The 18,249-nt window shown below is 44.7% G+C and overlaps 1 protein-coding gene across 1 annotated transcript; it reads right to left on the bottom strand.

Moving 5' to 3' along the window:
• Window positions 1-6,452: 6,452 nt before the first annotated feature.
• Window positions 6,453-15,403, bottom strand: LOC127312520 (putative disease resistance protein At3g14460). The gene is made up of 3 exons (XM_051343037.2): window positions 14,781-15,403; window positions 7,187-9,731; window positions 6,453-7,089 (listed from the first exon to the last, which is right to left on the bottom strand). Exons 1-3 carry the CDS (start codon window positions 15,177-15,179, stop codon window positions 6,992-6,994), a joined length of 3,042 nt encoding a protein of 1,013 aa, XP_051198997.1. The 5' UTR covers window positions 15,180-15,403; the 3' UTR covers window positions 6,453-6,991.
• Between the last annotated feature and the right edge of the window lie 2,846 nt (window positions 15,404-18,249).

Genomic DNA, 18,249 nt, shown 5'->3' on the forward strand with positions numbered 1-18,249 from the left:
ATGACAGAAGACACACTTTTTACTTCCATGCCAGTTGCGTTTGGCAAGATTATCTTTAGTAAGGATTACCCCCGACGAAGATACCATGCAAAGATTTTTGTTCTCAGTGGTATCTTCATCTTCCAAATCTTTGAATTATTATCGACCGGGAGTTCTGGCTGAATTAAAACATTGTACATGGAAGCCACTGAGAATGTACCATTGCCGGTAAGGTTCCACCGAAATTCATCCGGTCCCTGCGTCAGTTGAACTAACTCAAGACGCTGTAACAATTCCTGCCACGAGGTTTGTCTGAGACCAATGAGACTTCTTCTGAAATCCACATTTGGTGGGAAGTCTTCCAACACCTTAGCGATAGTATCGCTTTTGTGGCGCACTATATTGTACAATGCCGGATACTTTTCTCGGAGCATGGTGTTACCCAACCATATATCCTCCCAGAAACGAATTTCCGATCCATCCTTAATAGAGAAAGATCCATATGGAAAGAAAAACTTCTTTGTTTCCATAAGACCAGCCCAAAAATGTGAATCTCCTGGTTTCCAAATAACCTGAGATAAAGCCTTTGAGCCAATATACTTCCTCTTGAGGAGTGTTTGCCATTTTCCCTCTTCGGTAAGTAGTTTATACAACCATTTACCGAGAAGTGCTATATTTTTGACCTGGAGGTCTTGAATACCAAGTCCTCCATGATCTTTGGGCCGACACAGCACACTCCATTTAGCCAGCCGATATTTACGCTTCTCGCAGTCCCCTTGCCAGAAGAATCTTGATCGGAAATAATCCAACCGTTTTAAGACTCCTCTGGGAAGTTGGAAGAAAGAAATCATATATAGTACCATATTACTCAGTATCGCATTTATGAGAACTAATCTTCCTCCCAAGGACAACAATTTACCTTTCCAACTACTTAATCTAATCTGAAGTCTTTCCTCAACCAATTTCCACTCAGCATTGGTAAGTCTCCGATAGTGAATCGGAATTCCCAAGTACCTAATTGGAAATTGGCCTTGGCCGCAGCCGAAAAGTTCAGTATACTCTGTAACATGATCTTGGGCCTCACCAAAACAAAACAATTCACTCTTATGAAAATTTATTTTCAGACCAGACAAAAGCTCGAACGCAGAAAGAATTAACTTCAGGTTCCGAGCCTTGTCTATGTCATGATCCATAAAAAGAATTGTATCATCGGCATATTGAAGAATGGACAAACCTCCATCAACCAGGTGAGGAATAACCCCTTCAATCTGGCCCTCAGACTTTGCACGTTCAATCAAGACAGCAAGCATATCAGCCACTATATTAAATAGCACTGGCGATAATGGATCCCCCTGTCTTAGTCCTTTCTTAGTCTGGAAGTATTTGCCCACGTCATCATTGACTTTAATGGCAACACTTCCTCCTGAGATAAAACTATTGATTAATGCACACCACTCATCAGAGAAACCTTTCATTCTGAGAGTTTGTTGCAAAAAGGGCCACTTGACCTTATCATATGTTTTTTCAAGTCGATCTTTAAAATGACGCCATTCAACTTCTTTCTATGCAATTCATGAACAGTTTCATGGAGGACTACAACCCCATCCAGAATATTCCATCCTTGCATAAAAGCTGTTTGAGAGGGCCTAATCACATGATCTGCCACCGAATTTAATCGGATCGTGGCAACTTTAGTGAATATTTTAAAGCTCACATTAAGAAGACAAATAGGACGGTATTGTTGAATCCTTTCTGCCTCATTAACCTTGGTCAATAAGATAATCTTTCTATTCTTAATAGGTGATCCCATTTCTCTTCACATGCAGCCTATCCACCTCATCAAGCATCTCTGACCAATCATAACTTGCCACATCACCCCATTTTGCTTGATCTTCCCGCAGCGGTGCCACAATTTGGACGCTCCCAAGCAAAGTCCATTTAATTGTTCAGTTACCGGCGCATCTATTAATCAGTTTATTTTTCTGGCTTAACAAATCTTTCCGACTACTGTGTTCCTCTTCCCAATCGTCTCCTCTACCAAAATTGCAGCCAAACTCTCTAGCAGAATTCGATCCGGGGTAGCTGACCAGCCTTCCATTTGCTTTTAAAGGCCCAGACAAAGCACCACAACAATACCATAGATCTCCATCTCCCTCCTTTCCCCTTCGTCTGGATCCACAAACTGGTGAGGTGTCGCGGCGCTATTTGCAAGCCATTCCGGCGAACTCCGCCAGGAGATGCACGCCGGTGCACACCACGAGAAGCACGTCCCGCGCAGCAGGAGACTGGCCTCGCTTACCTGATCAAATCAGGTTCGTTCGCGTGTTCGTTGTAAGTTGGAGACTTGGAGAGGCTATCCGTCCTCTCAGCCTAATGAGTGGAATCGTCATGGGCTCTGCATTCAGGGAGGGTCCTTTTTATATTCTCTTTTGAGATCAGCTTGTAGGAGTCTATCTGGAGATCCCAAACTTGAGTTCTTTCTATTCTTAATAGGTGATCCCATTTCTCTTCACATGCAGCCTATCCACCTCATCAAGCATCTCTGACCAATCATAACTTGCCACATCACCCCATTTTGCTTGATCTTCCCGCAGCGGTGCCACAATTTGGACGCTCCCAAGCAAAGTCCATTTAATTGTTCAGTTACCGGCGCATCTATTAATCAGTTTATTTTTCTGGCTTAACAAATCTTTCCGACTACTGTGTTCCTCTTCCCAATCGTCTCCTCTACCAAAATTGCAGCCAAACTCTCTAGCAGAATTCGATCCGGGGTAGCTGACCAGCCTTCCATTTGCTTTTAAAGGCCCAGACAAAGCACCACAACAATACCATAGATCTCCATCTCCCTCCTTTCCCCTTCGTCTGGATCCACAAACTGGTGAGGTGTCGCGACGCTATTTGCAAGCCATTCCGGCGAACTCCGCCAGGAGATGCACGCCGGTGCACACCACGAGAAGCACGTCCCGCGCAGCAGGAGACTGGCCTCGCTTACCTGATCAAATCAGGTTCGTTCGCGTGTTCGTTGTAAGTTGGAGACTTGGAGAGGCTATCCGTCCTCTCAGCCTAATGAGTGGAATCGTCATGGGCTCTACATTCAGGGAGGGTCCTTTTTATATTCTCTTTTGAGATCAGCTTGTAGGAGTCTATCTGGAGATCCCAAACTTGAGTTCATAATTTCAAGTTCCGATTCTCGGTCAACTGGTCAAGTTTGTTTATTCTGAAGTGTAGATTCAATTCTGACCCAGCTCTCAGTAACTGGTCAAGTTTGTTTAAACAGCTTCGTGGACATATGGCCGATTGAGTAGGCCCGTCAGCCTTCATACTCAGGAGATGGTCGTCATGGGGAATAATCTGAGGTGCTCCAGTAGTCTAATCTTTCTCTGTACTCTTTTTCTTTTTCTTGAAATAGAAGCTTATATTGCAGTCTGTTGTTGAAACCATCAAACCACGTCTGGTAATTCCACAGTTCCTGTAACTAGAAGAACAACCATTCTACGCGCCATCTCCTAATAAGGTAACAACCGTGCTCTTCTATTTCTATTGCTTTCCATTATGTAATTTATATGTAATTACAGGTTTTATGAATAACATGCAAGAATAACACTATCAGTATGTTGAATCCACAGTTCCAGATTGATGATTCTGATAATTTGTTAAGTATGTGACTTTTCCCCTGGTTTCGTTCCTGCTATGACTAATTTCCAGTTGACACTGTCGAGTCAACCCATCAGGCTAAGTGTCACTAGGTTTGTCATGCGTAGTGAGGATCGCTTAATGTTTGTGTTGCAAATACAATATGTTGTTTTCTTCAGGCGACAATCCTAGCTGAAATTTGAATGGTCAGGTGACATTCTAGAAATGACTGAACATCATCCGACTAATATGGTTCTTTCTTGACATTATAATTCGTTTTTAATCAGTTGCAAAAAATGCCACTTTAGTTTTTTCTTGACATTATGATGCATTTTTAACCAGTTGCCACAAAAATACCATTTTGTGGGGAGCTAAAATAATACATTCAGTCTATACAACCTCCCGTTCTAATTTCTCATGTAGTTACGTTTAATTTTCAGGTCAAGACTAAAAGGAGGCGATGCGTCCCATTCAAATTCTCATATAGATACATTTAATTTTGAGGCGAAGACTAAAAGAAGGCGATGGCCAATATAGGCCAGCCAAAATGAAGTTTAAGCGGAACTGGCTATGCATTTCTCAAGCATGTCATTCTATAAGTGTATATACAAAGTTAATGGGGAACGTAGCCCATGAATGTGCTATAGGGAAATTCCAACTATATGTACCATGATATTTGTTACTTTTATTATTATAAATTGTCTCACTTAAAATTTTAGAGTTTTTTATGCTACATTTGGTATTGCATGTTTATTTTATTTTAAGTTGTCTAATGATCCCGCAGCAACGCACGGGGTATCATCTAGTTTCACCAAAGTTGAGCCTAAAAAGCTCTAGTTGCCCAGCATGCAAATCCGTAAAAAGAGCCAGCAAATCAGCCTTGATGACATCCCAGAAAGATTGATAAAATTCAGCTGGGAAACCATCAGGGCCAGGGGCTTTATTATGCTCCATTTGGAAGACAGCTTTTCTTACTTCCTCCTCAGAGTAAGGCGAAGTGAGAAAATTATTCTCCGCTTGAGAGACTTGGGGGATATCCTCCGTTCTTGTCTCATCCAACGAGAAATTGCTTTCCTCTGGAGCACCAAAAAGCCCTTTGTAATAACTTGTAATAAACGACTTTAGCTGCTCATGACCCTCAATCGTACCCTCATCCTGAACGAGAGTACGAATAAGCTTCTTCCTGTGTCTGCCATTGGCCACACAATGGAAGTACCTTGTATTCGAATCTCCTTCCAGAATAAATTGGGCCTTAGATCGTTGGTACCATTTCAGCTCCTCTTCGCGCAGAAGTTTTGCGATTTCCGCGTTTGATTGGCTTTTTTGCTCAATCTCTTGTGCGGAAAGCGGTCTAACTTCTGCTTTAGCTTCGAGGTCATCTATAATAGATGAGAGTCGCTGTTTTTCTTTTCTAAGAATGCCAGTTGTATGTCGTGCCCAACCACAGAGGTGTTTGCGGACCGCACGCATTTTGTTATTCCACCTCTGTATCGGAGACACACCCACAACCGGCCTATCCCATACCTTTTTAACCATGGTTTGAAAACCTTCTCGATTCAGCCAACCGAGTTCAAATTTCAAAACGGCGGTTATTCGGAGGTCTAGGTAAACCAGTGGATAATAATATGGGAGCATGATCCGAGAACCCAACAATACGTTCTAGCGCGCGTACCGTCACCATCAGTGGCGGAGGACGAAAAAAATTTGAGGTCGGGCGAAATTTTAAACGCAAAAGAATAAACTGTTAGTTCATATGATGGTAAACATAGTTGCCTAGTACTATGGTAATAGCAACATATTCTGAATCAAAAACAGCTCCGCAGTCTCCAGAAAACCTAGAAGCTAGACCCGCGTGGTTTGCAGGACTAGAGGCGCGTGGCCGGACGGCTTGGCCAGGGAGCAGGGGAGTCGGAGGGATCTCGTCGGGGGGAAGCTGCCAGTGCATGGGCAGCTGGCGGCACAGTGAAACGATAAAAAACAAGTCTTGGTCTCCCGGGCGAAAGTCGTTTCTGGGCGTCACGAATCACGATTGTTGTTCCTTCTTGCAATCGAGGCGAATGAATCGCAGGACACAGACGGTTGGTTTCCGTCAACCACGTGCGGCCCACCTAGCATAACCCAGTTCGTTTGCTTACTTGATTGTTCTCCTCCTGCCCGACCAACTTCGGTTTTTTCTTTTGTTTTTTCCTTCAAAAACTGTACAAAATTGATGGTATATCCACATATACATATATATACTCGATTGTTTGCCAAAAATCAAGGTAGGGCAAGTGCCACACCTTGCCCAAAGGGGAGCTCCGCCCCTGGTCACCATTGGAAATTTCAATTCCCAGTCGGTATCCATTAGTACGCGATTTAGCTTTTCATATGTTGGCTCTGGAAGATTGTTAGCCCAAGTAAATTGTCTGCCAGTCATTGACACCTCCCTCAAATCCAAGCTGTCTATGACCGCATTGAACAGGAAAGGTCAATGATTGTCAAAACTACCTCTGCTCTTCTGGCATGGAAATCTCAGCAAATTAAAATCCCCCCTATGAGAATAGGGTGAGGGTTTTCCTTTGCTAGATTCACCAACTCGCGTAGGAAGGCGGCCTTATGAGCTTCCTGGGCAGCACCATACACGGCTACAAGACTCCATATGAAATTATCAGCTCTATTACGGATGTGGAATTTGCCTAGGAAGGCGGCCTTATGTGAAGTCTGCCTCGTAGCTGGACGCTGCTGACGAGGAGTTGGACATGATGCATGAGCTGGGAATGCCGCATCACATGGGCTTCGGCCTGGGCCCTCGCTGCCCGGCGTGGAAGAAGGCGAGCACGCTCACCTAAGCTCAGTGTTCATGGTTTCACAACATTATTACAGTATTTAAAAAACTGGAATTCGGTGCTCAAGTTATTAAAGGCCATATGGCATACATCAAGTTTTGCACCGTGTGTAGCTGATGAGTGGAGCAACAGTTCACTCAGAGCATCCCCACTCGTTGGCGCTCCCCACGCCCAAATCCGGAGAAATTTTCGTCCGGATTGGAGGAAGATTTGGCGCGGGGAGGAGTAGTTTCCCAGTCGTGTGCTCCCCAAGCGGCGTTTCTCGGGAAAAAAGAGGATGGCTCGGGGAATCCGGACGAAAGAGGAGACACGTGGGCGTGGGTGGTTGGTTTAGCTTCATCCGGAGTCCCCGAGCGCTCCCCGGGGGGTCGGGGATGGCGTGGGATCGCCGGATGAAAATAGGCCCAAATCCGGACCAAAACGAGGAACCGGGGGCGCGACTGGGCCGAATTTCGCCGTCCGGATGGAAAAAAGTGGCCGTGGGGGCTCTGTGGGGAGACGAGTGGAGATGCTCTCAGGCAGGTTCAATGGTTACGACTTGACGCAGTAGGACGTCACATGAAAAAGTGACGATCAACTATCTTTTCCGCTTCCTTCTGGTCTTGTACAACTCCCATTTTCATCGCAGTTTTTTCATTTTCCATATTGTTGCCTAGAAAACAGATTGAGAAACAATCATACCATCTCTTGATACGGGAATCAATAATAATGTTATGGGAACACGCAAAATGATATTATACTTGATTTACCTATTGATACGGACGGAATGTGCTTAATCTTTTGCCAATCTGGATCTCCAGCTGTTCTGCACGAACTCAGCAACACCTCACTGTCGGTACGGAGTTTGAAGTCCTTAATAGACTGAGGCAGTGTTGGAAGCGACAGAATACTGTCGCAAGAAGAAATCATTAGCGTCTGCAGTGATGTCAGGCGCTCCATGCAACACGAGCCCAACGACACCTTACTGCAGCCTGTCAGGTCTAAGCGCGCAAGAGACTGCGGTAGTGCTGGAAGTAACTGAATATTCTGGCAGTACGTGATGTGCAGCGTCTGCAGTGACGTCAGGTGCTCCATGTAATCTGGCAAGGCGTCCCAGCTGCACCACTCAATCGTGAGCTCATGGAGATGAGCGCAAAATCCAACAAGTTCAGGACCAGGTTGGGTGCACATTGAAAGCTGGAGATGGTTCACGTGCTTTGGGCCACCGTTGTGCATCCAACTTGGATACGTCGAGCCTTCGTAACCTTCGATAATCAGTGATTTAAGATCCTTGGGTGGGCAAAGACCCTCTAGTACCTCTGCCTGAACTTCTGGACTCGCTTCACCACCCCACTTCCAGGACAGTTTCAGTGTACTGAGCCCTTCCTTACTGGCCAGATTAGCCTCCAGAGCTTCCACCTTGCTTTCAACCTTTTCCAGGCCACTGATCAACAGCTGTCCGCGAAGCTTGTTTAGGTTCTCGAGTTGCTTTAACTCGTGGCCTTGTTCCCTTTTTACATTAAAGGCTGCCATCGTTCGGAGTGATGTCAGACTGCCGAAGCTTCCAAGATCCACATCTCCGAAGCAGATTACATGCCGCAAGTTAACGAGGCTACAAATATCTTCACAAGAGGAAAACACCACTTTCTCAATCCAACCAAAATCTAGAATCTGCATGTGGCATAGCTTTGCAAAAGTGGCTGGTAAAATCATCCTCCGACCTGTAGCTCGAAAAAAAACAGGCCGAAAAGCAAGATATCTTAGGTGCCTTAATTGACCAATACATGCTGGGACTGCCACGTCTGAGGAGACGTCAGAACCTATAAAATCTTTGGCAATTATGGTAAGTACACGCAACTTCTTTAGCCTCTTAAACATACACTTCAAGACTTGCTCCCCAACTGTTTCAAGATTATATACACTACCAATGATCAGAGTCCGTAAGTTGTACAATTGGCATATCTTCTTAATAATCAATTCTTCATCATAGATCTGAACAAAGATATGTCGGACGTTTGGAGGAACTTCCACTGCTGGGTATTTTCCTTGCAGTTTCAAACTATTTTCGATTCTGAAACAGTCGCTTCCAGCGGCCTTCTCCGCTAAATCATGCAACAGATCATGAACTAAATAGTAGTCGTTACTATGGGGATATTCCTTTGCTCTAAGTTGCAGAAACGAGGCTGACACTAGTTCATCAAAGTATTCCTGGCAAACATCTTCCATATCCTCCCCTTCACTAGTCAATCTAGCAAACCCTTCTGCAACCCATAGCTTTACTAACTCGTGACGTACCAACAAATGTCTTCGAGGAAAAATACTGCAGAAAGCAAAGCATCGCTTGACCTGCTCACGAAGATGATGGTAGCTCCACCACAGTGCTCCCATCGTCTCGTTCAAAAGGTCCCGATCACGAATGCTTCTCCAGAATTCGACGTTTTGCCTTATATGCAGTTGTCCTCCAACTATTCTGGCTGCTAGAGGTGATCCCTTCAGCTTTTTTGCAATATCTTTCCCAATGTCTCCCAGTGTTCTACGAGCATGGTCATCAGCAGGTACGCCATGGAGTGCATAGTGCATGAGCAAATTGCAGAAGACATTTTCATCTAGGACTGATATGGGAATACATCTCTGCTTCGTGGCACCCAGAGCTAACAACGCATCTTCAGTTCGACTAGTCACCAGGATCTTGCTTCCCGCCTCTCCAGCCTGCAGTGGCGAAAGTATCTGTTGCAGACTTTCAGACTGTGCTACATCTCTAATATTGTACCAAACATCATCTAGTACCAAAAGGAAACGTTTTCCATGTAGTTTTTCCTCCAACATATCTTGTAAGGTGTCACGATTTCTCAGTTGAGGGCATGAAGTACCTGTAGCAGCCTCAAACATCTCCATGTAAATGGCATCCACACCAAAATCCTGAGAAACATGAACCCACATTACAAGGTCAAAATGGACATCCTTTTTCTCACGGGCACACACAAGTTGCGCAAGGGTTGATTTCCCAGAACCGCTGATGCCATGAATGCCAACAACAGAATAACATGGAGCACTATTGGTGTCAGGCTGACTATGTTCTTCCTTCTCATGAAGCATTGCTACGATTTTATCGCAATCTTCATCTCGTCCGATTATCTTTGATAGAGGTCGTGAAGTAGTGACGCTACATCGTGAGTTGGCAGCAACAACATGGGTCTGGTTTGCACCACTTATGCTTGGCAAGTTCATCAGTTCCAAAACTTTGCATGCATCATTTATGATCTCTTCTATTTTGTCTAGCTTCTTTTTCAACTTAACTTTTGACATACCACTCTCCTGCAAAACAAGATGGCACTTGAGAAACCATTGTACGTAGACACACACACATAAAAAACCAAGGAAGTTCATTTATGTAGCTTCATTTGCACTAAAGCTAGTGGAGATCACATCTCCATGTTTTTTACAGCTTCTATTTTTCAGTTTTCTCCTCTCTCTTTGAAGATAGTATCATTCATAGCATGTTATTTGTTGTGTTCTGCATAATTTGCTTATAGAATGCATGAGAAATCGTATAATACATGTGCCGAAGTCGTATAGTTGTGTTTTCAAATAGTTTAGAGAAGACGAATAAAATTTTATATGATTATTCACAACATCAAGAATATGGTGAACATAACCATTGGATTACCCACCGAACAGGTAAGAGCATAGGAGACAAGGAAAACGACCAGAGGCGTTTATGTTCTTTGTCCTCTGCGTCGGTGACGCTGGTGTCCCACCCTGCCTCCGATGGCCTTTCAAACCTTCGACATGTGGCAGACCCCGGCCTCACGCCGACAAGAAGGTTCCGTTACTGTGTGTGTGTGTGCGCGCGCGCGCGCGCGTGTGTGTCATTGTTGGAATATTAAGGCGGCGGTGACATTCTGATGTCAGAATAAGGCCTGCCTCCTATTATGGTGGTGCGCCAAGAACTGTTGAGGCCACGTGGTGTTGTTTGTTCGGTGGATCCCATGGGATTAAAGGCACATCCATGATTGATTTCGGTATAGGGTGGCAAGGCGACGGTGCAAAAAGATTTTTGTTATTCCCTTAGAAGCAACTAAGGAAATTTTGTATCCATGTATTATTCGCATTTAACTTCGTCAAATAACACAAAGCAATAGCTAACACCGGCGAAAAAGTACACATATGCACAATGTAGAAAAACTTGATTGTCAACCTATTAAAAAATATGACCTGGCCTGAAACCTAGATGTGACGAAACATTTTCCTACATAAACAAAAGATAAAGTGAACATATATAACAAAATTTATGAACTTCGCTAGCATTTATATTGCTTTGAATGGAAACTAACACGGTGGCCCTCGCAAATGAGAGGGCAGCATTTGAAAATGTATGAATGTTGTTAGAATTAATATGGTTGTAGTCACCAAGAATTTGGTGCAAATTAAAATATTAAATTTTGTTATATATGGATTGAATTGTGCTACCTCTTTTGACAAAAATCGTAAAATCTTGAGAAACAGCCATAAATATGCACACTTTTGGTATCCTCTTTCTCATCTACTATAAAACCGGAACAAATAGTTGTACATATGGACAGCCACATCGTGTCAACCATATCAATCTTATACGTATGTAGAATGGTTTTACTCAAATCAGAAATGTAGTTGTCTTAAGAGCCAATTTGTGATTGGATTGTTAATAGGGTGGTTGTAATGTTCATTGGTGATCAAAATCTAGGTTTTTACGTCATGTGTCTCATTTGGCCGAAATATCTATTCAGTGGGTGGACATTCTCGTTGCTTGGGAAAATATGCTGTGATTTAGCCCCTCTTGTATATCTAAGAAAATATTTTTCGGTCTAAGGGATGTTTCCGACAATAGTCCGAGTAATGTGATGACTTCTTCAACCACGAAGTTCAGCTACTCAAAACTTTTGTAAGCATTTTGTGAGTGTTTTAATGAAATAAAGTTACAATTTGTCTGGACTAAATAATACATACCACGCAGTTACACATCTCATTTCTTTTGCAAAGAACTAAATATTTTAGAATCTTTAGCCTTGCCCAACGGTTCCAGCCTGGTTGGATGTTTTATTTCTTCATCCAAAACGACCACGTTCCAGCAAGTTTTTTTTTTTCTATACAACTCCGACGTAGCTAGCGTGCACGGTTGTTTTATTTAGCAGATGCAGCTGCTGGAACTGATTGCTTTTTTTTTTGTTGAAATATGGACCTGATTGCTTAATTCCCTGCCTCCTCAATCCTCATGATCTTTCTACCGTCCATGTTTTTATTTCTAACGGATGATTAGATATGAGAGTCCACCTACGGTGATAGATTAAATATGAGAGTCCAATGTGATACTTCCATCCATATTAGTTGATATTAAAATAGATGTATCTAGCCATATATTAATTTTAAATACATCCATACTAGTGGCAAATAATATGAATTAGAGGGAGTATTTGTTTTTTACAATACGATCTGTGATCTCTTTTTAATATATCTCATGTCAAACATATACTCCTTTGACGTGTCAAATAGGTTACTTATGAATAATATTGTGCTAATTTTAGCTGTAAATTTTAGATCTAACCATCAAAATAATTCGGTTGACGTGGGTTAAGTGCGCCTCTATTATACCCTTTATACTGCGGAAATTATATAACCCAATATCTATTAACCGGCTGACCACTATCTAGCCTACCGCGTGCTCAAGCTTCGCGTCCGCGCGATGATGATCGGGCGGCCCGCGCTCCCTCGCACTTATTAGTCCACGATCGAAATCTCCACCCACTACCAACCCGCGGCGCGCCTCGCACCCATTTCCGGCCACCGCCGCGCCCGTCCGACATCCATCTGCAGCCATCGGCGAGCCCTGCCCCGCACACCCGCCGTTGGCACGCCCCGCCCTGAACCCATCACCGGCCTCCAGCGAGCTGCCTGGCCTCCACACTGGCCGACACGCCCCTTTGCTGCACCCAATCTCCGATCGCCTCCTCGAGCTAGAATCTGTCACGGCCGAGCAACTACGGTGAGTGTGTGCCTCGTCCAAGCTCCAAGGTGGCGGCCGATGGTGTAGCGAGGCAGGGGAGGCAAGATCGGGCGGATGGTCCTGGGTGCCGCGTGCGGTGGAGGGCCCAGGTGGCCGGGCGCGAGCAAGAAGAGGGTAATGGCTCTACCGGCAGCGCGCCAGCCGTGGGAGGGCATGGCTGCTGCCGTCCGCGCGCGCGGGAGGCGAAGGGAGGGTCTTCGACGCTGGTGGGCGTGGAAGGGGTTCCGCTGGTGGTAGCTCGTCTTGATTTGCCGTCAACCCGCCATAGATCCTTGCTCGCGGACTCGCCGGAGATAGGTGAGGCTGAGGTGCTCTCGCCCCGCCATAGATCCTTTCTCGCGGACTCACGAACGCGATAGCTATATATCTGTCAACTCTGCATGTCAAGTTTATTTTCCAACCAATTTTGGTTTATATTTAGAAAATTTGTTGGCTGATTCATAGAAAAATTGTTGCTTGTTCCGTAGCAGTTAACAACTGCAGATCTATCAATTGCGATTTAGATTAGTTTTCCCCCATCGTGTCGTTCTAATTTATCTCACCCACTGACCCACCAACAATTTTTGTGTGTGGCAGGATTATCATAGGTTTTACCGTGCATAGGAGAGGTTGTTTTTCTTCTACTTGACGAGTTCATGGTCACTTTATTGTTCTAGATGTCAGTGTATGATTTTTTGGCTCACTTTAGTTTCTTGGAGGATTAGTGCTGTAGTATTTTTAGATTCAATATTGGAAACGGGATTGTGGTTCATTTGTGTATGTACTAAGCTGGAAGTAACTGTCTTTTTGAGGGGATGCTAGAAGTAACTGTCTGTAGATGGGAAATTACCCTTTGCCAAGCTAGAAATAATTGTATGTTCATGGGATGTTCCTATTTGCCAAGATAGCAGCTGTTATGTTTGATGGCATGATACCCCTTGTTAAGCTAGAAGTAACTTTTTACTGCTGTTCACGATTATTAATAGATGGATGAACCTTTTCGCAACAAATAGGAGTATTTAAGGCAGCAAAATAAGTCAATGGGTTTATCGATACAAAACTATGAGATGTGACTAAGTGATAAATTGTTATGAGAAGCAAATTAGGTTCCCTTCTTTTGAGCTTATGCTTATGGAGAAGCAAGCTTATGAAAATCGGTGGAGATAAGCTACGGTGGGGAGAAGCTCCCAAAAACTGTGCGTCTCCTTCTTTTGGGCTTATGAGGTGATGTCTATATTGCCCTTGTATAAATTGTTTAACATAGCCAAAGGTCAAATAGTAGCAAAACTGTTAAAAGTTAGAGTGTGCACAAGTATGTCTCAGCTACACTTCCACAAAATTCGAGCAAAACATGAAAAATTCGGGCCAGTTTGGGCCAAAATACGCGAATAGAGAGGAAAACGTTTCGCCGTGCGGTGGCACTCCTGCGGTAATTTGGACGAAAAATATGGGTATTACGAGGTACCGATTCGGGTTCACTATTGAAAAGCTCGGGAAGCATCCTCTAGAGGCTTCTCCAGGCCGCCAAATATACACTATAAGTAAAATTCGCTGTGAGGAAAAGCTCGCCATAAACACACACTTCTTTTGGGCTTCTCCGGCGGGGAACCTAAAAGCCACTCTAGAAGCCCAAACGAAGGGGGGCCAGTCTAGATTAGCACAGATCCATTGAATTCTATTGAACCAAACCCTTACCTGCTAGCTCCGACATGTCGCTTGTGCTAGTTATCGATATGGTCATGTACTCAAGCAAATTTTTGTTGTTGGCGCTTTTTGCAGGGAAGGTTATGGCCGCGGAGGTGTGAAGTCAGTGTGCTCCAAATAATCCAGAAAAATCAAAGGCTCGGTGATAGCAATACGAACATTTTCTGATGTATTTCCTCCAGTCTATAATAAGTATCATGGCTTTAGCTTAGTTTTGAATAAAATTGAACTAAAGCCTTGACACATACACTTACTCACTCCGTCCACAAATAAGTGGACGTGCAGGATTTTCAAGGTAGATTAGCAAAAGGCTTGAAAAATTGCATTGGGAAGATGCAACTAACATCTCTCTCTTCTTTAATTATTTCATATCCAATAGGCTAAGTGCATGTATAAAATTAAGATAACATCTGCTGAATATTATTGGGTTTGATTTCCATATGATGAGAGAGAAACATTTTTTGCTAATTTAATATGCATTGAAAACATAGAAGTACACTCTTTCATGAACAAAGTTTAAGACTAGATGTCCACTTATTTAAGAACGGAGGGAGTACTATGGATGGAAGGAGTAATACTTTTGCATATGAAAACTTCTGGAACCAAGATAAATACAAACATATATAGAGAGAGGGAAGGACCTGATGTTTTAGTGGAGAGCTCGTCGCCATGGCAGACCAGATCTGCTTCAAGCGACGTGAAGGCCCGGCGACCTCTGACTTGAGCCTGTCATCTTGTATCTTCTTCTCCAGTCGGTAATACTCAACATCATCCAAGATGTCCTCTGCTTCGTAGAAAGCAGATTTAAGTTTGTTGTACAGTCCCTCCAAACGAGGCCTGCAAGGACTCCCCTCAACCGCCCCCATCACCCGCTCCAGCAATAAAATCTTTGGCTCAAGTTCGCTCAGCTTCTCCGATGCATCAAAACCAAGATACGAGGATGCTTTCTTGAACAGATCAGAGATGACGGGCGAGGCAACCCACCCTACGGCTTTCATGCCCCATCCTATTGCGACAACTGCAGTCAATGGGTCCGCCATTAGAAGCCCCGAGTTCTTAGCAGCTCTGAGAGAATTTTTGCAAGTGTTTCATGTACTAGGTTGTGTGAATTGAGGCTTTCTTGGAATGCAGGAGGACATGTCTGGGCAGGGTGAGTTCTCGGTGTAGCTATGTGGGTGATCTGTGAGCTGGAAAGGCATTTTCCTGGAAAGAAGGTGGCAATATTTAAGAAAGTTCTTCAAAGTTCAGATCCAACTTTGAGTGAGCTTCACGGTGCGCGCACATGTAACCGTGTGTTACTTCACCTATTATACAGTTGCAGGCACCTAGTGGAGTCCAAATAGCATGATAAACAAGTACAGTACAGGCCCTTCCCCAGGGGAAAGATGAGTGACCGGATGGTGCAGTTTTCAAACTAGTGATGTTGTTGGTCAGTTGAATACTGCAAGTTGCTTTGATTAAAGAGAAAACAGCTAATGGGCTAGTTTAGCTATCTCTTGCACGGACTTTTATACTACTTCCTCCATCCTAAAATTTAAGAGCATCTCCAGCCGCGTCCCCCAAAGCGTCCCCCAAAGGGATTTGGGGCGCGCCGGACAAAAAATGCGTTCCAGCCGTGTCCCCCAAAGCCTATTTTTGTCCGGCGCGGCCCGATACGGTGTTCGGCGCCCCGAGCCCATCCCCGTCCCACAGGGGACGCACCGGGGACGCCGGACACACCGAAAAGCGAGGCGGGCTCCCACATGTCGGCGACTATTTGCATAAACCGTTGGTTCGCGCCTCTTTTCTCGTCGCTCCTTCGTTCCCGCGCCTCCCACCCCACCGCCGCCGCTGGATTTCCCGGCCGGTTGGGCGTCTGATCTCTGCTGAGAGTTGGCACCGTTGTCGCGGCTGGGGCTCCCGCCGGTCGTGCCGCCGCCGCCGCGTCACCAGCGCGTCCCAGAACGCGCCGTCAAATCCGCCCCACCTCCGCGCACAGAAGGTGCTCGACGACTTGCCAGGTAGGCGCGATTGGCCGCTGTTTGTTGCGTCGTCTACCTCGGCGCAATTTTAACCATTGATTTTGCTTTAGCCATGGACAGCGACGATGAGATGGTTGCCCTGCTGCTGGAGGACGAGCAAGCCTTCGACGACAACCTGCGGGAGCATTTGCTGATCATCGCGTCCTTCCAGGACATGCTTGACGCTGAGGCGGAGAAGAGAAAGAGGCCGCGCCGTGGAGGATCAAGGTCGGGAAGAAGGAAGTCGAAGCCCCGGCAGAGGATGGAGGGGCATGCCATGCTACACAACGACTACTTCGCCGACGACGCAACACATGCCGACAATTTTCGGCGCCGGTACAGGATGAGCAAGGGGCTGTTCATGAATATCCTCCACGGCGTTCGAGAGTTCGACCCCTACTTCAAGCTCAAGCTCGACGCTGTAGGCGTTCTCAGGTTCTCGTCGATTCAGAAGTGCACCGCCGCCATGAGGATGCTTGCATACGGAGCACCTGCCGATACACAGGACGACTACCTTCGCATGAGTGAGTCTACTGCCATTGAGTGCATGTACAAGTTTTGCCGAGCTGTGGTGGGAAAGTTTGACAAATACTATTTGAGAGGGCCAACTAAGGAAGAGACTGCAAGGATCATGGCACAAAATGCTGCCAGAGGATTTCCTGGAATGCTTGGAAGCATCGATTGCATGCACTGGGCATGGAAGAACTGTCTGTTTGCTTGGCAAGGTATATACAAAGGCCGTCATGGATATTGCAGTGTGGTGCTTGAAGTTGTGGCAGATTATGACCTGTGGATTTGGCATTCTTTCTTTGGCATGGTGGGATCACACAATGACATCAACGTGTTGCAGCAGTCTCCGGTGTTCAGCAGACTAGTGGAAGGGCATGCTCCACCATGCAACTATGAGATCAATGGCCACGAATATACCAAAGACTATTATCTAGCCGATGGTATATATCCAAAATGGGCCACTTTTGTCAAAACAATCTTGAATCCATCAGGTCTGAAGAATTCTCACTTTGCTACGCGACAGGAGGCTTGCAGGAAGGATGTCGAGCGGGCATTTGGTGTGCTTCAAGCACAATTTGCCATTGTCCGGTACCCTGCTCTAAGCTGGTCTCACGACCAAATGTGGGAGGTGATGCAGGCTTGTGTGATCATGCACAACATGATCATCGAGGATGACCGCGAGAATCATGCTAGGTCACATGTTGGTCCCTATGACTGTGAAGGCCCTCTTGCGGAGGTTGATCATGAGTTGCCTGCAGATTTTGCTGATTTTCTCGCGATGCACGCAGAGATCCGTGACAGCAATGTGCATGAGCAACTTCAAGCTGATCTCGTTGAGCATTTGTGGAGGATCAAAGGAAATACCGTGGCACCTTGATGTAGCATCTACTCCTATTTATTATATTTGTTTACTTGTGTTATTGTTTGTTGTAATTTAATTTGAAAACAGTCTTCGCAAACATTTTTATTCATATGCTATATTTGATAAATGGTTCTATGTTAAAAAGAAGTATTTTAAATGTTTGGGGGCGGTGTTTGGGGGGACGCGGCTGGGGAGCGACGTCCCCCAAAGGCGGCACGAACAAAACACGTCCCCCAAACGCTCAATCCGGCGCGGTTTGGGGACGCTTTGGGGGACGCGGCTGGAGATGCTCTAAGCGTCTAATATTAGTCAAAAGTCAAATCCTACTAATTTTAACCAAATATTTAAGAAAAAATATCTACATCTACAATAATAAATGTACACACTTATTTTATGGTGAATCTATTGATATTGATTTAAAAACGCACGCGTCCATTTTATGCAAACAATGATATTTGAAAACAACGGATTTATTTCATTGAAATCTAAATAGCTTAAGTTACAGTTTCATGATAGGCAATAGGGCACATCTATTTGAAGGTACAGCTGATCCACTAAATAGTAAATATATTTCATGAAATCTGAACGGCTTAAACTAAAATGCCATGATATGTGATACGGCATAATTATTTGAAGATATACCAGATCCACAAATAAAAAGAATTGCTTTCTTTATATTTTTCTGGTATGACGAACTATGCCCAAACATGGATAGATTTTGAAACATATATCCTGTCA

This window comes from Lolium perenne, chromosome 7 (genome assembly GCF_019359855.2).
Source record: "Lolium perenne isolate Kyuss_39 chromosome 7, Kyuss_2.0, whole genome shotgun sequence".
NCBI lineage: Eukaryota > Viridiplantae > Streptophyta > Magnoliopsida > Poales > Poaceae > Lolium > Lolium perenne.